Source organism: Triturus cristatus, chromosome 1_1, assembly GCF_964204655.1.
Source record: "Triturus cristatus chromosome 1_1, aTriCri1.1, whole genome shotgun sequence".
NCBI classification, from domain to species: Eukaryota; Metazoa; Chordata; class Amphibia; order Caudata; family Salamandridae; genus Triturus; species Triturus cristatus.
The window spans coordinates 31771917-31792130 of NC_140579.1; the positions used below are offsets into that span (position 1 = coordinate 31771917).

General features: G+C 47.5%; 1 protein-coding gene across 1 annotated transcript in view; it reads right to left on the bottom strand.

Moving 5' to 3' along the window:
* Positions 1-20214, bottom strand: part of LOC146869242 (complement C4-like) — a 550923-nt gene that overhangs the window by 220571 nt on the left and 310138 nt on the right. Inside the window, exons 18-19 of the mRNA XM_085646117.1 lie at positions 11212-11323; positions 5755-5825 (exon numbers count right to left, since the gene is read on the bottom strand). Coding sequence (XP_085502243.1) covers positions 5755-5825; positions 11212-11323 — 183 coding nt within the window. The remainder of the gene's footprint in view (positions 1-5754; positions 5826-11211; positions 11324-20214) is intronic.

Genomic DNA, 20214 nt, shown 5'->3' on the forward strand with positions numbered 1-20214 from the left:
TGCACAGCTCAGAATCTGCCACTTCTGCTAAGAATAGGTGAGGGGGATGAGGTTGGGGCATACAGGAGTTGCCGTCAGATTTCCAGGTTTTTGAAAGTGATGATTCACATATGAGGCAATGGAGACTGACTTTGTCTGTTTGTGTGCACCAGTCTATTTCTCTGCCATCTACTGGGCTCACAATCATGTATCCATTCATCTCTCTTTGTTAGAGGTGCGTGAGCCAATATATTAATTAGCAGGTAGAGACAGCCGGAGACGAGCCAAGCGTATATGAGCCAGTGGGCGTGCTGTGAAAATGATCGGCATGTTAATCATACAGTAAAAATGATGTAAATGTGCGATAATGTCTCTTCAGAATTCAAAAAAGTGCATTTCTTTAGTGCGTCACCTCAATACACAAGATTATAGCACTGAATTGCGAGGAAGTTATTAAAAGTGCTCGTTTTAAGCTTAAGTTAAAACACTGCCGCTCCTCCCGCCCGACACAATGCAATTTGTGAATTAAGAGGCGTCAGTTGCCATGCATACCGCAAATGTTGCCTAGAGTCTTATTATAGAGAAACATTAAAATCTAGTTCATTAAACACGAGAAGTTTTTGTACAGCACGCATCTTGAACTTGCATATTTCGAGGTGGCAATAATAAAGATGAAAACGGAAGTGCCGGCAGGCAAGAAAACACGAATGGGAGTGAGGGGGGCGGGGGAGGGTGAGAAGTCACAGACTGAGGAAGGGGGCGGTGGGGTGAGGAGACAGGGAAGAAAATAGTGTTAGGAGTAAAGGTGCCAATAGCCGTGGAAGGATACAAATGATGAATCAGGAGGGACTAACAACCCTCAAACCAATCGGAAGGCAGCATTTAAGACAAAAGCCAATGGGCAGAGAGTGAGCGGAGCTTCCACGAAGCTTCCACCCTACAGTATATACTGCATGCCTCGCAAAGTGATGGCAGCGCATTGGCGCTGCAACGCTAGGCGAGACCTAAAAGAAAATAGTGTTAGGAGTAAAGAGGCCAATAGTCGTGGAAGGATACAAGTGGTAAATGAGGAGGGACTAACAACCCTCAAACCAATCGGAAGGCAGCATTTAAGACAAAAGTCAAGGGGCAGAGAGTGGGTGGAGCTTCCACCAAGCTTCCACACTACAGTATATACTGCATGTCTCGCAAAGCGGTGGCAGCGCATTCGCGCTGCAACGCTAGGCGAGACCTAAAAACAGTGGATATCAGTGACTACACATTTTCGCATCACTAAAAACAACAGAAACAGTGTTTTTCCAGTATTTATGGAACTTTTTGCTTTTATTATTGCTGGCTTTCTGCACTGATAGTCAATTGTATATAGACAGTGTATGTATAGCGTATATGAGATCCAAATACGTTTTTGCAAATCAAACTTATTGTAGTACACCATACAATACTTTTGCAGTGAGTCTTTGGTCATGTGTGCTCACTTTTTCCTTCCCATGTACATTTTTTTCTGTGAAAAGGCCCTCTCAACATTGGCACGTGAGATGAGCAATGCCAAAACAGCCAGTACACAATTTGCTAACTCTGGCCACTGACATAGCTTTCCATGCCAATAGTGGTGCACCTAAAGATTGCGATTCTCTTTGGAGGTTCGAAAACATTTGTGTTGAACTGGGCGCTTATCCCTCAGAGATATTGAAGCGGTAAAAATGAAGTAGCACTTTGAATCTACTGGGAAAATTCCCCTTTATGGAAGGGATCTAGAGCTTGTACAGAGTAGCACAGTGAGGTTTCATTGGCTTCAAATGCCATGGTTGGTGAAGGGACACTTCTATGCATCACTGCAAGCCTTTTCTCATACATTGTAAAATGAAAGTTCCTGAAATGCTTGTCAACATTGCTTTGCTTACCAAGTGGCAAGCACTCTAACATGGAACATGTTGCAGTGCCAAAGTCACTAATGGTGTCGCCCAGCCTACTCTGAAGGAGATGTTTCACATGTACACCGATTATGCTGAACACTTGGCAGACAAGGGTGTTTTCAGACTATAGTTGTTTTATTATGCCCACTACAGCAGTTATGTTTTCCTGCGAAAATCTAAGAATGCAGTAGAGTGTACTTTTTTTCACATCACTATCATTATGCGACCATAGATCGTCACATTTCTTGCCTTTGGCATAATTAATTGTGTAAACAGTTGCCACATGGATAATATAGCATTCACAGCCCCTTGAACTGAGAACCATCAGCTAAGTGACACAGTTGGAATGACTCTTTCTTTGATGCACAAAATGAGAAATATTTGCATTTTAGTTCCAGCGCATAACAAAACAGTGCACCAAAATGGACTAAAAAGTCAATAACATAGTTCATTATCTCTGAGATTGTGAAGATGCTTTCAGCATATCATCTAACAGCCCGGACCTCCGTGGGCTTCATCTCTCGGCCAAGCGGACTCCATCAACGCGTGGCTTCGAGCAGGCTGCGATTCAGTCGCCCCTTTAAGGCGGATTTCATCTAGGCGTTCTAAAGAGGAACTGAAGGCTCAAAAACTCAACGTCCGCCGGGCTGAGCGCTCTTGGCGGCGAGACTACTGCCCGATCCTTAGAAATCATTATATCACCCTTTTGGCCCTTTACAAAAACTCTATTTTGATAACTAAGAAGGCTTCTTTCTCGTCCATAATCCACACCGCCGGAAATCGGCCTAAAGAGATTTTCACCATTGTGCACGACCTCGCATACTCCGACAGGGCCACACTCAAACCCTCCCCCTCACAGCACCTCTGTGATTCCCTCAACTCTTTCTTTCTCGATAAAATAGCTGCTATTAAAGCCAACATCCCCCTCCCCTCCCCGTCCTTTGTTAGCCCCCAGTGTCCCCCAGCTGCAGTCCGCCTCGAATCCATCCCTCTTCTTTTCCTTCCTATCTCTTCTGCCTTTGGTTAAATCCGGCTCCCCTCTAGATCCTTGCCCAGCACACATCCTCAAACAAATCTACTCTACCTGTGTTCTGCCACCCCTTACCTTTCTTAATAGCTCCCTTTCACAGGGCATTGTCATTTCTCCTCTTAAATCGGCCGTTATCCTACCCATTTTAAAAAAACCTGGTGCTGACCCCTCGGTGTCTATCAACTACTGCCCCATTTCACTCTTACCTTTTCTGGCGAAGGTACTGGAACGTCATGTAACCAGAACACTGAGCACCTTTGTGGAGATGAACAATGTATTGGCCCCCAGGCAGGCCGGGTTCCGCCCCGCTCACTCCACGGAATCCGTAGTCTTGTCGGTCCTTGACAAACTTAGAGAGGGCATGGACATCAACCATCCTCAGGCCTTGGTCCTCCTCGATCTCTCCGCCGCTTTTGACACGGTTGATCATGCCATCTTACTTTCCCGTGTCAGAGCGGCGGGAATCGAGGGCTCGGCCCTGGTCTGGCTGTACTCCTTCCTGCATGACCGCTCCCAAGCAGTGCATTTGGGTGATTATTCTGCGGATTTCCGTGCAGTTCAATGCGGGGTTCCCCAGGGTTCCTCCCTCTCCCCTCTATTATTTAATTTGTATATTGCCCCTCTTATTTTCGCCCTTCAACAGCTGGAGGTCTCCGTTTACAACTATGCGGATGACCTCCAGCTTATTTTCTCCCTATCTTCTTCCCCTGAGTCAATATCCAATTTCCGCTCAGTCATGACTTTCATCCAAGACTGGATGAATCACAACCACCTGAAGCTAAACCCCGACAAAACAGAGTTGGTGCTGACAGGTGGTTGCTCCAGTCCTTGGTCTTCTCTCTTCTGGCCCCCCTCTTTAGGTCCCCCCCCCATTCCATCTTCCTCTGTTAAAACTCTTGGATTCAACCTCAATGATCAACTCTCTCTTCATTCCCAAGTCAGTTCTGTCGTTTCCTCATCTTTTCTTTCCCTACGTACCATCCGTAAAGTCTCTCGGTTTTTCTCCCCCTCCGCACTCAAACTCATAGTCCTGGCGATGGTTACCTCCCGCCTGGACTATGGCAATGCCCTTTACTGTGGCATGCCCGCGTACATCGTGAGACGTCTTCAGCTGGTCCAGAACCAGGCGGCCCGCCTGGTTTTCAATTTACCTAAATCACTCCATGTCACGCCCCTCCTCAAGTCTCTACACTGGCTCCCTATTCAGGAACGAGCCCAGTTTAAGCTGGGCTGCATAATCTTCAATGCCCGGTGCGGTTCAGCCCCCACCTATATCACTTCCGAAATTCATTCCTATGTTCCTCCCAGGGAGCTATGCTCATCCACCCAACAATTGCTCGTGGGTCCCCGTTTTAGAAGAAAAAAATGGGGAGGCTCCAAACTCTCCACACTTGCTCCTGCATTTTGGAACTCCCTCCCGGCCCATTTGAGATCCTGCACCCAGTACTCACTCTTTCGCAAGGCACTCAAAACTTTACTTTTTACCCAAGCCTTCCCTTCTTAATGCCCTCAAGGTGACCCCGTTCTTCTGTTCCTCGGGAATTTTGTAGTACCTCACAGCGCCATGAAACCGCTCGGTGTACGTGCGCTTAAGAAATATTTTAAACTCAAACTCAAACAGGTGGCAAGGATCTCTTACAGGGAAGCACTTCAGCTCAGGTATCGATTGTGACAGGTCATCACACAACTTTTTCATATACGTAGCTGAATCACTGCCATACAAACAAAACTACTCCAATCTTTGTTGAACTTGGAAATAACCTTTTTGCAGCAGCATTCCAAATGACATTGTGTTCCATGTTTTCCAGAAGTCTGGTGTCATGTTTTCACCACTATTCCAGATGCTTGGTGATAGCACTCTTTTCACACATACTTGTCACTATACCTTGCATTGAATGTTTAAAGCCTGAGATGTTGGCAGTTCACCTACTATCAATACTGACTCACTAGAAACTGGGGGCTGATATATCAAGGGTTTTTACTTATTCTGTGTAGGTAAATGTGATGGCACATATTGGGGAAGATTCTAATGAAACCAGTCATTTTACTTATCAGTGAAAGAATCAAACGCAGCCAAAATGTCAAATATGATTTTGATATTTCCTGATTCTCTACAGTTTATAAAATCATTAAATAAGACCTAAAACATGCTTCTAACCCCTGCATCTTTAGACCAAAGACCACAAAACTGAGAAAGCAAAGGAAAGAAGAAATAGTATTTTTGAGACATCCCTAAACAACAAACCTCAAGCAGAATAATGTTAGCCCAGTATTTCTCGGTATTGGCTCCTTCAGGGAAAATAAAAATACTCTTTCACTCTCCTTTTCCTATCTTTGAATGGCATTTAGTTTGTGGTTCGGCAGGTGTTTTTTAGGTGTTTATATGTTAACACTTGTGAGGGCTATTTCCGTTTCGGTGGGGCTTTATCAGTTATTATAGATTTAAACCTAAAACCGGACAGCCTAGACATAATGCCCATTGCAACACTTTGAGACTTTCTAATGTAGTGGAGAGATATTGAAGTAACTAACCAACCTGCCACATTTCAACAAAACTGTGCAGAATGGGTTGTTTATGGATTACTAGTTCAGCAAACAGAAGAATTGGGCTCTGTTCCAATGGGATCCACAAAACAATCTCCCAACACATAGAATCTTGGAATGTGTCCTTCTTAAAGAGATTAGCCTGATATCAAAGTACTTGCTCAGAGGTCAGGCATGTTGCTCTTAAGTCCAGTAAGCTATAAAAATATGCCTTCCCATCTGCTGGATTGACAGCAAAGTTTGCCCCAATAGCGCTGTGAGCAGTCAGAATGACCAGCTATCACTCACCTCTTCCGTTGGATATGCTGATGGCCTGGATCTCCCACGTCGTGATGGAGTCAGGAACAAATGTATTTTCTCTGTAAGACACATAAAGCAAATGACAAAAACAAATCTGTGCATCTGATTAATATAGCCAGGTGAGGAGATGATGCTACTAGTGCTGATGCAGAGAAATATATTATAAATGCAGTACGTTCTCAATTTTAGCTTCGTTTTATTTATGAATATGAAGCAAATTGGAGGTTAATGTAATAGGCCTGCATGCATGTATGCATTGTGCTATGGTACTGTGCTGCATTCACTCTGAATGTTAATGCTTCAGAGCATACTGGATCTAAGCCAGGTGGGAAAAGAGAGAGGACTCTGAAAGGAAAGTGAATTAATCTTTAGGTGGGACAGATGTGGGCTCTTTCAAAGTTGCGGTGTTGTGGATCCAGGAGGATCCTCAGAATCTCCCTAACATTAGAATATCCTATGGTATTGCATTTCTTAGTGGTCAAGATTAGACTGGCTTGAGAGGATTTGAACATTAGTTCACCTTGCTGAGGTTGACCCAGTCCTCAACGCAGATTGCCTTACGGGTCATACAGAGGATCTTACTTTGGATTTGTGCTTCCATCAGAAGACAGTTAAGTAGATGTGGTTGCAGTTTGTCTGTCCACATGGTTTTGGAACATCTAAAAATGTAGGGCATTGCCATGACATTGTCAATATTGGATACACAATTACCCATAGAAAAGGCGCTCAGTGTTTGCTTGAACATAAACTGAGTCATTTTATGCAGAGCAAAGCTGAAAATTGCAGGACATATCACTTTGACTGATTTGCGGCACAAAGTGACTTTGTTAATAAAGGTGGCACAGATATCTGGCTAGGAACTTGAGTGGTCCTCCAAACTAGGGCCCAAAATATGAGTATTTCAGCCTTATTCGCGGATCAGTTCAGAGTATCTATTCAAGAAGTAGGCAAATCAGTACCTGGCTTTACCACTGACACCAAAGAATACTCTCAGATTCTCCAAGGGAACGTGAATGCTAGAGTCAGGCTCTAGTTATGGTCAAGTATCTCAGGCAGGACCAAGGAGAGAAATGACAGAGCTATGCCTGTGTGCGGTACAAAGTGAATGCAGTGTGTGGGAACTCACACTTGGGAGCTGACTGTGCAAAAATGTTTACCAGAGAAATCAGCAGGCTATTTATGAAACCTCCCAGACACGGCTATTTATGAAACGCTGTGGTCATCAGTATAGAATCAATTTTGTGCGGTCACACAAATTTCATAACTTCATTCTTCAGCAAGTTGTGAAGGAAGTTACTTGAAGAAGAAAAATATTTTTTGTCAAATGACAATTCGGTGGAGTTAAAAGTGGTGGAATAAAACCAGCTAATTAATATTTGGGCATCTAGTCTGTACTCTTAGCTGCAACTAAGAGAGTAGCTGGAACTTGTATCTAATTGCTGTGCCACAGCCCTGCAGAGGTGAAACCTTTCAGCATTTCTGACATCCAGTGTTTCCTTGCCTGACCGTGGCTTCCATTTCAGTATTTTGTGCAGTAACACATTGAACCATGATCACCGTATTGGGAAGCTCACTGAATCCCTGAAGCGTTAAAGACGTTTCTGGATTCACCTGTGAATTGCAGGTCGAGTGAAGATGTAGAAAACCAATGGTTCATGAGCGGAGCTGCTGCTTTTTTCTGTGTTTGTATTCACTAACAAACAAGCATTGGCAAAGCCATTAGATCTGCCATTTTACTTTGTATGGACCAGTAATTTTAGTGTGTGTGTGGGTGAATGAGAAAACGAGTTATTGAGTGGATGAATGGATGGGCGAGTGAGGGCATGTATGAAATAATGTGCTGACTCATTCACAATATTTATCCGTTCAGGCATTCATTGGAGTAATGTCTTAAGTAAAGTAATGCATTTGTGAGTGTACATGAAATAAAGTTGAGTACATAAATTAACTGTACAGGGTGAATGAATATTGCAACGAACAAGCTGGTACAGGAAGGAAAAAGTGAATTCATATGAATGAAAGTGTGAAGCAGGTAATGAATGAGTGAGCAAACAGAAGCGGATGTGTGCACCCACTAGTGAATGCTGCACTGGGTTCAGTAATGAATGCTTCAGCGTGCAGCAGTGAAGGAGGGAGTACAGATACGAATGCATGAATGTACAGAAAATTAGGGCCAGATGTAGGTAAATGCATTTTTGCGATTCCTTAATAACAATTTTTAGGGAATCGCTATTAAGGACTCGCAAAATGCCATGTAGGTACGAATCGCAATATTTTTTGCGATTCCTCAACATTCCTTAATTGCGAATCACAAATTGCGACAAATACCTTCCCATTCATTCCTATGGGCCTAATTACTCGCAAATTGCGTGCGCAATTTCAAGGTTGCAAGGGCTCCTGTTGCACCCCTGAAATGTGCATGTGTGCACATGTCGTGCACATACATGCCCTAAGGGCATGAATGTGTGCCACATGGCACTTTAAAAAAAGCAAAAAAGTGTTTTTTTAAAGGAAATCGCTAATTACCACCAAGTTGGTGGTAATTAGTGATGCCTTAAGGCAAATTGCACTTTCATTTGTGCTACTTTAAGAAATCGCAATGTGCGATTCCTTAAATGCAATCGCAAAGTAGGGAATCGCAAATTATGCGCTTCCTTATTTTGTGAGGGGCTCATTGTGTGCTACATTGCACACTGCAAATTTGCGATCGCAAATGCTGAAATTCTGCGAATTTCAGCTTTTGCGAGTGCAAATTGGCTTCCTACATCTGGCCCTAAATGAGTTCAGCAGTGAGCACGTGATTGGAGCAATCGATGCACAAGTGTCCAGGAGTGAATGGATGGAGTACTGAACGACTGTGGGACTAAGACAATGAATGTGGGACTGGAGGTGTGAATGACTACTACAACGAATGACTGAGCAGAGGAATACATGAATGAATAAGCAAGTATTCATAAGTGAACGAGTGAGTGAATTACTAAACAGAGGGTGCATGGAACAGTAGTAGGGATTGAAGCAATGAGTGCTGACAGCCACATGTAGTACTGAGTGGATGTGAAACACGTTTGTAAAAGTGATCCTTCTGTCTGGCTGTTGCCAGAAATATAAAAGTAGATGGAACAAATCAACAAGTAAAATAAATTAGAAATTTGAATTTCAAGTTGCAGAGCAGATCTAGGAGAGCAAAAGGGAAGAGGACGCTACATTTAAGAACATAAGGGATAGATTATCACACATATTAAACAATTTTTGGGGCTTCGAGTAAGACATTTTCTGGGCACTGTTAAGGACAAGTATGAATTTATTATCCATTTTTAGCTAATTACAGCCCTCATGATGCCAAGCAAAATTGAAATACACGAAACTGTGTCACACAAAGCACAGCCAAATAATATGAAAGAAATCTTGGACAAGTGATGATAAAGTTATTTTCTTATTTGTGCGTCACTCTAGATTTGTTGTCTTCTAGCAGTTGTAATTCATATAGAATTCCGTGCCTAACAAACCACATTCACCCCATTAAAGGAGACACATGGTAAAATGACTTTGATGATGTTTTGTGGACAGATTTATTGTATTAAAATACAAATTATGGATACGCGACTTGAAAAGGTAGCATTAATTTAACATTTTCATAACCACAAATAAACCCCATCACAATTGTCCTCCATGCAGCAACAGTGAGAATCGAAGCAGGTGAAGTCTGAGTGTTCTCTTTAATTCCCTTCCCCTTCCTTGTCCATCCTCTCCTCATTCTATGTACACTTCTCTTGTTAGACAGTGACTTCCTGATTGATTAAGTAAAAGTAATGAGAGGAACTAGGAGAAGGACAGAGAGGTAAAGAGAGAAGTATAGTGAGGAAGGTGAAAAAGAAAGAGCGCGGAAATAAATATAGAGCTGAGGTAGAGAGACAAGTGAGAACAGAGATATATAAGGTAAAGTGGGAAGGGTGAAGTAGCCAGAAGGAAAGATACAGAGAGAAAGGATAAAGAAGAGGCTGGTAGAAATAATTAGCTACACAGATAAGGCATTAAAGTGAGGTGGCGAGAGAGCTCAATAGGGAGAAGGAGGGTGAGATAGAGAGAGGTGTGGTAAAGAGGAAAAGTTAAGTAGAGAGGCAGTTGAGGTAGAAAGAAGTGCAATCATAAAGAGGGAAATAGAGGGTGCGGTAGACAAAGAGGTGAAGTCTGAGAAATAAGGTAGGGAGAGGTATACAGGGAGGGAGGAAGTGAGAAGAGATATAAAGAAGGTGGAGTGAAATAGAGGTCAATGCAGAGAGTGATAGGAGAAATATAGATATATATAGAAGGAAATAATAGAGGAAAAGTGGTGGAAGTAGAATAGGAGAGGGAATGACAAAGGTAGTGAGAAAAGAGTTTCAAAGAGAAGGGCGCTGGAGAGGTGAATATATAAGGAAGTAAACTGTTAGGTTTGGTAGCAAGATAGAGAAAGTGGTTGGGTAAAGATGAGATAGTGAGAGAGATGTGAAATAGAGAGAGACTTGAGCTAGTGAGAGAGGTGACGTAGAGAGTGGAGAGCTAAAGAGTAGAGTACTGAGAGTAATGAGAGGGGTGAGGAGCAGGTATGGAGAGAGGTGTTGTATGGAGCGATTAGTGAGATGAAAAAGATGAAATATTGTTGCTTTTGGTAAAGGGGGGCTTTTTACAGAAGTTCCAGATCTTAGCACCTGGAAAGTTCCTCTTTCCACTAAAGCGTAGCCCCAAAGCATGATTCTGATGGTTTTCCACATTGTGCTGGTGAATCTTTACAGCTATTTAAGAAACAGAAAAGTGTGTGGACTGTTGAACCATGTTACAGAGATCCTTGATTTACTTATTGAAAAGAAGTCTGTCTAAAAAGGTTTTTATGATCAAGAGATTCCCTAATCTAAGCATTGAGGCTTAGTCATTTTCTTAAGAGGTCTGAACCGTAGGGACGCAATGGTGTGGAGGAGAATATGGTGGCTCAGAGATGAAAGTGGTGGTGTGATGACATGGGGGAACAGAGAAGTATGAAGAGGATTGTTAATTCACAAACACACACACACACACACACACACACACACACAGTTTAATGGTGCCCCTTCCCTTGTGTGGATACATCAATTCCAGAATGATCAGGTTTTTGTTTACAGTAGACAAAGATAAGTTACTAGAAGGTGATTAGTATACAAGGCACACCACCTACACATCAAGCAGGTCATTGATCATGGCCACCATTCAGTTTGGAAAGGAGAAGCTGTTGTCAAAGACGATGGGCGAGGACCTCTAAATGCAAAGTTTGAGCCAGTGGGGGTGTTGTTTTTCGACGATAAGGTCATAGTTCGAATGTGTTGTCTTTGACAACATTGCTGTTGACTAGTCACCATACACTTGCACAACGGTGGAGATCTTTGAAGTGGAATATAAAAGATTAAAATGGCCACACTTAGCAATCAATCTTACATGTGTTTTTTGTTCACATTCACTGTCTTCCACAGCCAGCTCTCAGGGAAGTTTGTTCTTGCTTCGATAGAGTCTTCGTCATAAAACTCTTCCTCTTCATCTTCTGAAAGAGCTGCAACAACAGAGGAATATTGGACTGGATGAGCTCATAAACACTAATCTTGGAAGAGATGGAGCATGTGTGAGGTGAATGGAATAGAGCACATGCATCTCCAGACCCTCCCACAGCATCACATCAGCACTGTTAATTTTGTAGATGACTTTTTAACCCCTTGATTTCCGAGGTGCCTGTGTAATCCTGTGCTAGATTTCCTCTCTGTCTGTAGAAATCTTCTATAAACATGAAAAAGGCACTTTCTTTCACATTTGTGCCTCATGCCCATGTTCTACTTATGTCATGAGGGAGTACTGTGTCCACCTTTGTATGATGTATCCATACATAAAAAGGACAGCAAGAGTGTTTTGAGTGAGATGCTACAGTCCAACATGGGGCAAAGGCCATTAAAGAGAAACAGTCAACATTGGGAGTACAGTAGTGGGGCACCGACAGGCTCAGGGATGCTCCGCAGTAGGGATAATTCTCAAAACTAGGGAACAATGACAGACCAAAGCAATTTCCATATTTACAGAGGTTCCCCCATTTAGGCACTCACTATGAAGGTGACGTAATTTGGAGTGGGGATACCAAGGGAGTGGAACCTCTGATTCCAGCCTGTGTCCACCACCAAATTCCAATGAATAAAACGATCTGCATGACTCCCAGGCCTTTTTCATGCCCTTGTTCCCACTTCTGGGGAGGAGACAGCTGATACTTCCTCCTCAATCTATCTGAGCGCCTGGAAAATGTCAGGTCAGGCTTCTGCCCACTGCAGCAGGGGTCGGATGAGGCTGGGCTCTGCTGCTGCCCACAGCACATTCAGCATTTAATGGGATTGGTGTCTCCAGGCCTGGATTGATCGGGTCTGGAGTTTGCGGGCACCATCGTTCCAGACCTGGAGACATTCAGAAAATTGAACAGGCAGAATTCCATAGGAAGTTATCGCTCTGGTTGAATTCCAGTAACTCATATTGAGGGCCTCCGCAGAGATCAAAGAATTTCTCTTTTAGACAAAATGCAGTATGCAATGAACAGAAAGTCCATGATTATGCTTTACCAATATTTGGAACTTTTTCTGAGTTTTTGAAGATCATTAGTGGCAATTTAGCCCAATGGGTTAAATTATCTGTGATCACATTCATGCAGGCACAGCACAGAACACACTAAACACCTCATGCTTCTGATTCACTGTCTCTTGAGTGGTTTCTCCTCCTACCAAAATTCCTTTGCATGTGTTCGGCACCACCCAAATTGTCTCATCTTGAAAACGAAATTCATAGGAGAGAGAAGAACTTTCCACAAAGCACTTGCAGGGCCCGGTGACCAGAGGTCTGGAGTTTTTCAAAGCTCCAGAATCTTTCAACAAAAGATGCTCTATTTTAACCTATTCATTTTATTCAGGGCATTTATATTGAACAAGCCTAGCCCCAGGAGGCAGTATAGTGCTTTACATGGAACTCCAATTACAAGTCAATTTGTGCTAGCTAGAGACCGATGTCTACTGTAAGACAAGGGTTCAGGTGCAGGCTACTTAAAAAGCAGCAGGTAAAGGCGTGGGTGGAATCAGAGAGTCCGGAGAGCGGAACAGAGGCTCAGAGGGAATACTAGGTGAATAGGAATGTTTTAGTTCTCCTCTGCAGTTTGTTAGAGCATCTTATTCCTTGGGGATTTCCAGTTTGATCAGGTTGCTATCAACAGGCTGTGATTATTCACGGCCACACAGACCTTCCTCCAATGAGCAGCATGCAGGGAGTAGTAGTCCCTGCGGAGTGCATCTCTAAAGCTTGGAGGCTTTTTGGGAATGTTGACGCACGGCGGCTCCGGCCATGGGAGATTGCACCGCCATAAACACCGGAGGAAGGTCTGTGTGGCCGTGAATCATCACAGCCTGTTCCAGCGCAAGGGATAATTGGAATTTGGGAATGGTTGCATGGACCTGAGGCCGACCAGAGGGCTGTGAAAATATTAAAACGAACATTGGCAGAAGAATTATCGTCGGAAATCAGACCCCACCAGAGGGGAAACATTTGGGACTACTACTCCCTGCATGCTGCTCATTGGAGGCAACGTGCATGATGGGTAAAATAAGTGGCAGTCCAGGACTGGTTTTCCTTCTTGCCTGCCCTATGATTAAGGTGCCAGAGGCACTGAAACGCGTCAGGGACTTTATTAATTGGGTCCGCGTAACCTTTCCTTTTTGAAATAAAAGTTCAGTTGAACTAATCCCCTGCGAAGTGCATCTCTAAAGCTTGGAGGCTTTTTGGGAATGTATATATATATATATATATATATATATATATATATATTCACCAAAAGGTTTCCCTTGACTTGAGACCGCACTCCACATCAGGATAAAGTGTCCACTTTCTTTTATTTTGAAGCCATGCCGCTTTCCATCCTTATATATCGTCCCTGGCCTGATGCGTTTCAAAGCTTTTTGCTTCTCTTCAGAGGCCCGTTGCTGCAGCGGCATGGCTTCAAAATAAAAGAAAGTGGACACTTTATCCTGATGTGGAGTGCGGTCTCAAGTCAAGGGAAACCTTTTGGTGAATCTATTTAACGGCAGTTCCCAGGCCGTAAGGGACTACGCACCACCGATAAATGATCGGCCTGCATGAGTGAATTAGTTACTCGTGTGAGGACACTTTAGGAATAAAACTGTAGCCATGCAGTCTTCGACTCCAAAGCCCAATAGAGGGTGATTAATTGTGTCCCCAATTTTTCGTTCCAGCAGCCACACCCACTGGAGGGTATGAAAATGAAGGCCAAAAACTACGAATCCCAGCGTGCCTTGCAGAACGAGGAGTTTGTTCATGGTGGCACACCGGAAGCCAAGTACTTTTGAGCAGCGCAGGGGATGGTGGTAGCTGGCCGATCCTGAAAGGGCTGCAGCAACGGGCCTCTAAAGAGAAGCAAAAAGCTTTGAAACGCGTCAGGCCAGGGACGATATATAAGGATGGAAAGCGGCATGGCTTCAAAATAAAAGAAAGTGGACACTTTATCCTGATGTGGAGTGCGGTCTCAAGTCAAGGGAAACCTTTTGGTGAATCTATTTAACGGCAGTTCCCAGGCCGTAAGGGACTACGCACCACCGATAAATGATCGGCCTGCATGAGTGAATTAGTTACTCGTGAGAGGACACTTTAGGAATAAAACTGTAGCCATGCAGTCTTCGACTCCAAAGCCCAATAGAGGGTGATTAATTGTGTCCCCAATTTTTCGTTCCAGCAGCCACACCCACTGGAGGGTATAAAAATGAAGGCCAAAAACTACGAATCCCAGCGTGCCTTGCAGAACGAGGAGTTCCGTCATGGTGGCACACCGGAAGCCAAGTACTTTTGAGCAGCGCAGGGGATGGTGGTAGCTGGCCGATCCTGAAAGGGCTGCAGCAACGGGCCTCTGAAGAGAAGCAAAAAGCTTTGAAACGCGTCAGGCCAGGGACGATATATAAGGATGGAAAGCGGCATGGCTTCAAAATAAAAGAAAGTGGACACTTTATCCTGATGTGGAGTGCGGTCTCAAGTCAAGGGAAACCTTTTGGTGAATATATATATATATGTGTATATATATATATATATATATATATACACATAGCATTGAGTTATACGTGCATTAAATTATTTATATATTTCAAGTAAGTGCACTGGCTCTTTGTACTGAATTAAGTGGGTTTTTTCAGGGTTTCAAAAACACCTTTTTTTGTGACGTAATGATTATTTTCTTATGAGGCCAAAAGGGGACATCAGAAGCACCGAAGACATTAATGAAATATTATAATCTATTTAATTTTAAGTGCATTGTTTGGTAAATATATGGGAGAGGATGCACACCTTGGGCCCGAATCGGGCCACTGGGTGATACAATAAATCTGGTCTCGTTAAATGCAACTGAAGGGGGCAGCATTTGAGCTGTCGGAAGAACAAATTGGAGTAGGTGGGGCTAAACAAGTAGGCACTACTCTGCTAAATCTAGCACTACCAGGCACTTGCCAAGGGGATATTTAAATTGCAACCTGACCCCAACCTGGGGGATTTAGATGAAAGGAGGCTTGGTTCTGGGAATGCGCAGGAGGAGGACGGCACTGGTATGGATGGATCGGGCGAATCTGGTGGTAAAGATCAGTGGCGTAACGAAAGTTGAGGGGGCCCCCCTGCAAAGTACACGGAGGGGTCCCCCTCCCCGGGCCACCACCTACAACTTTTGCAGAGGAGGTCCCCTGGAGCTTGAGGGCCCACCCTGCACCGAGGGGGCTGCGGGGGCTTATCTTACGCCACTGTGAAGATGCCAGACATGCCTCTTATTTCAGTTATGGACCTATCTCATTAGAAAAACAACAGACCTACAACTTCGGGCCATAAGACATCCACTTTAACACCAGGTAAAAAACAGAACAAATTCATTTTGCACTGACATAGCAACAATAATTAGCCCATAGTAAGATTATTCTATTTTCGCCACATCCCAAAAATAGAAAAACGTTCTCATATGCCCCGGCAGTGAGGTCTGTGGGACTAGCAGGTTTCTGTGCCCGGGGAGGTCTGTGGGGACTGGCAGGTTTCTCTGCCTGGGGAGGTCTTTGGGACTGGCAGGTTTCTGTGCCCAGAGAGGTCTGTGAGACTGGCATGTTTCTGTGCCCGGGGAGGTTTGTGGGACTGGCAGGTATCTGTGCCCAGAGAGGTCTGTGGGACTGGCAGGTTTCTGTGCCCAGAGAGGTCTGTGGGACTGGCAGGTTTCTCTGCCTGGGGAGGTCTGTGGGTCTAGCAGGTTTCTCTGCCTGGGGAGGTCTGTGGGTCTGGCAGGTTTCTCTGCCTGGGGAGGTCTGTGGGACAGGCAGGATTCTGTGCCTGGGGAGGTCTGTGTGGCTGGCAGGTTTCTCTGCCTGTGGAGGTTTGTGGGACTGGCAGGTTTCTCTGCCTGGGGAGGTCTGTGGGGCTGGCAAGATTCTGTGCTTGGGGAGGTCTGTGGGGCTGGCAGGTTTCTCTGCCTGGAGTGGTCTGTGGAGATGGCAGATTCTGTGCCTGTGGAGGTCTGTGGGACTGGCAGGTTTCTGTGCTCGGGGAGGTCTCTGGGGCTGGCAGGTTTCTGTGCCCGGGGAGGTCTGTGGGACTGGCAGGTTTCTGTACCCTGGGAGGTCTGTGGGGCTAACAGGTTTCTGTGCCTGGGGAGGTCTGTGGGACTGGCTGGTTTTTGTGCCTGGGGAGGTCTATGGCACTGGCAGGTTTCTCTGCCTGGGGAGGTCTGTGGGACTGGCAGGTTTCTCTGCCTGGGGATGTCTGTGGGGCTGGCAGGATTCTGTGCTTGGGGAGGTCTGTGGGGCTGGCAGGTTTCTCTGCCTGGAGAGGTCAGTGGGGCTGGCAGGTTTCTGTGCTAGGTGAGGTCTGTGTGGCTGCAGGTTTCTGTGCCTGGGGAGGTCTGTGGGGCTGGCAGGTTTCTATGCTTGGTGAGGTCTGTGGGGCTGGCAGATTCTGTGCCTGTGGAGGTCTGTGGGACTGCCAGGTTTCTGTGCTGGGGGAGGTCTGTGGGGCTGGCAGATTATGTGCCTGTGGAGGTCTGTGGGACTGGCAGGTGTCAGTGCTTGGGGATGTCTGTGGGGCTGGCAGGTTTTTCTGCTTGGTGTGGTCTGTGGGGCTGGTAGGTTTCTGTGCCCGGGGAGGTCAGTGGGACTGGCTGGTTTCTGTGCCCGGGGAGGTCTGTGGGGACTGGCAGGTTTCTCTGCCTGGGGAGGTCTTTGGGACTGGCAGGTTTCTGTGCCCAGAGAGATCTGTGAGACTGGCATGTTTCTGTGCCCGGGGAGGTTTGTGAGACTGGCAGGTATCTGTGCCCAGAGAGGTCTGTTGGACTGGCAGGTTTCTGTGCCCGGAGAGGTCTGTGGGACTGGCAGGTTTCTCTGCCTTGGGAGGTCTGTGGGTCTAGCAGGTTTCTCTGCCTGGGGAGGTCTGTGGGGCTGGCAGGTTTCTCTGCCTCGGGAGGTCTGTGGGACTGGCAGGTTTCTGTGCTGGGGAGGTCTGTGGGGCTGGCAGGTTTCTGTGCCCGGGGAGGTCTGTGGGGCTGGCAGGTTTCTGTGCCCGGGGAGGTCAATGGAACTGGCAGGTTTCTGTGCTTAGGGAGGTCTGTGGGACTGGCAGGATTCTGTGCCTGGGGAGGTCTGTGTGGCTGGCAGGTTTCTCTGCCTGTGGAGGTCTGTGGGACTGGCAGGTTTCTCTGCCTGGGGAGGTCTGTGGGGCTGGCAAGATTCTGTGCTTGGGGAGGTCTGTGGGGCTGGCAGGTTTCTCTGCCTGGAGTGGTCAGTGGAGATGGCAGATTCTGTGCCTGTGGAGGTCTGTGGGACTGGCAGGTTTCTGTGCTCGGGGAGGTCTCTGGGGCTGGCAGGTTTCTGTGCCCGGGGAGGTCTGTGGGACTGGCAGGTTTCTGTACCCTGGGAGGTCTGTGGGGCTAACAGGTTTCTGTGCCTGGGGAGGTCTGTGGGACTGGCTGGTTTTTGTGCCTGGGGAGGTCTATGGCACTGACAGGTTTCTCTGCCTGGGGAGGTCAGTGGGACTGGCAGGTTTCTCTGCCTGGGGAGGTCTGTGGGGCTGGCTGGTTTCTCTGCCTGGAGAGGTCTGTGGGGCTGGCAGGTTTCTGTGCTAGGTGAGGTCTGTGGGGCTGCAGGTTTCTGTGCCTGGGGAGGTCTGTGGGGCTGGCAGGTTTCTATGCTTGGTGAGGTCTGTGGGGCTGGCAGATTCTGTGCCTGTGGAGGTCTGTGGGACTGCCAGGTTTCTGTGCTGGGGGAGGTCTGTGGGGCTGGCAGATTATGTGCCTGTGGAGGTCTGTGGGACTGGCAGGTGTCAGTGCTTGGGGATGTCTGTGGGGCTGGCAGGTTTTTCTGCTTGGTGTGGTCTGTGGGGCTGGTAGGTTTCTGTGCCCGGGGAGGTCTGTTGGACTGGCAGGTTTCTGTGCCCTGGGAGGTCTGTGGGACTAACAGGTTTCTGTGCCTGGGGAGGTCAGTGGGACTGGCAGGTATCTGTGCCCAGAGAGGTCTGTTGGACTGGCAGGTTTCTGTGCCCGGAGAGGTCTGTGGGACTGGCAGGTTTCTCTGCCTTGGGAGGTCTGTGGGTCTAGCAGGTTTCTCTGCCTGGGGAGGTCTGTGGGGCTGGCAGGTTTCTCTGCCTCGGGAGGTCTGTGGGACTGGCAGGTTTCTGTGCTGGGGAGGTCTGTGGGGCTGGCAGGTTTCTGTGCCCGGGGAGGTCTGTGGGGCTGGCAGGTTTCTGTGCCCGGGGAGGTCAATGGAACTGGCAGGTTTCTGTGCTTAGGGAGGTCTGTGGGACTGGCAGGATTCTGTGCCTGGGGAGGTCTGTGTGGCTGGCAGGTTTCTCTGCCTGTGGAGGTCTGTGGGACTGGCAGGTTTCTCTGCCTGGGGAGGTCTGTGGGGCTGGCAAGATTCTGTGCTTGGGGAGGTCTGTGGGGCTGGCAGGTTTCTCTGCCTGGAGTGGTCAGTGGAGATGGCAGATTCTGTGCCTGTGGAGGTCTGTGGGACTGGCAGGTTTCTGTGCTCGGGGAGGTCTCTGGGGCTGGCAGGTTTCTGTGCCCGGGGAGGTCTGTGGGACTGGCAGGTTTCTGTACCCTGGGAGGTCTGTGGGGCTAACAGGTTTCTGTGCCTGGGGAGGTCTGTGGGACTGGCTGGTTTTTGTGCCTGGGGAGGTCTATGGCACTGACAGGTTTCTCTGCCTGGGGAGGTCAGTGGGACTGGCAGGTTTCTCTGCCTGGGGAGGTCTGTGGGGCTGGCTGGTTTCTCTGCCTGGAGAGGTCTGTGGGGCTGGCAGGTTTCTGTGCTAGGTGAGGTCTGTGGGGCTGCAGGTTTCTGTGCCTGGGGAGGTCTGTGGGGCTGGCAGGTTTCTATGCTTGGTGAGGTCTGTGGGGCTGGCAGATTCTGTGCCTGTGGAGGTCTGTGGGACTGCCAGGTTTCTGTGCTGGGGGAGGTCTGTGGGGCTGGCAGATTATGTGCCTGTGGAGGTCTGTGGGACTGGCAGGTGTCAGTGCTTGGGGATGTCTGTGGGGCTGGCAGGTTTTTCTGCTTGGTGTGGTCTGTGGGGCTGGTAGGTTTCTGTGCCCGGGGAGGTCTGTTGGACTGGCAGGTTTCTGTGCCCTGGGAGGTCTGTGGGACTAACAGGTTTCTGTGCCTGGGGAGGTCAGTGGGACTGGCAGGTTTCTGTGCCTTGGGAGGTCTGTGGGGCTAACAGGTTTCTCTGCCTGGAGAGGTCAGTGGGACTGGCAGGATTCTGTGCTTGGGTAGGTCAGTGGGACTGGCTGGTTTCTGTGCCCGGGGAGGTCTGTGGGGACTGGCAGGTTTCTCTACCTGGGGAGGTCTTTGGGACTGGCAGGTTTCTGTGCCCAGAGAGGTCTGTGAGACTGGCATGTTTCTGTGCCCGGGGAGGTTTGTGGGACTGGCAGGTATCTGTGCCCAGAGAGGTCTGTGGGACTGGCAGGTTTCTGTGCCCGGAGAGGTCTGTGGGACTGGCAGGTTTCTCTGCCTGGGGAGGTCTGTGGGTCTAGCAGGTTTCTCTGCCTGGGGAGGTCTGTGGGGCTGGCAGGTTTCTCTGCCTGGGGAGGTCTGTGGGACTGGCAGGTTTCTGTGCTTGGGGAGGTCTGTGGGGCTGGCAGGTTTCTGTGCCCGGGGAGGTCTGTGGGGCTGGCAGGAAGTGTCTGTGCCCGGGGAGGTCAATGGAACTGGCAGGTTTCTGTGCTTAGGGAGGTCTGTGGGGCTGGCAAGATTCTGTGCTTGGGGAGGTCTGTGGGGCTGGCAGGTTTCTCTGCCTGGAGTGGTCAGTGGAGATGGCAGATTCTGTGCCTGTGGAGGTCTGTGGGACTGGCGGGTTTCTGTGCTCGGGGAGGTCTCTGGGGCTGGCAGGTTTCTGTGCCCGGGGAGGTCT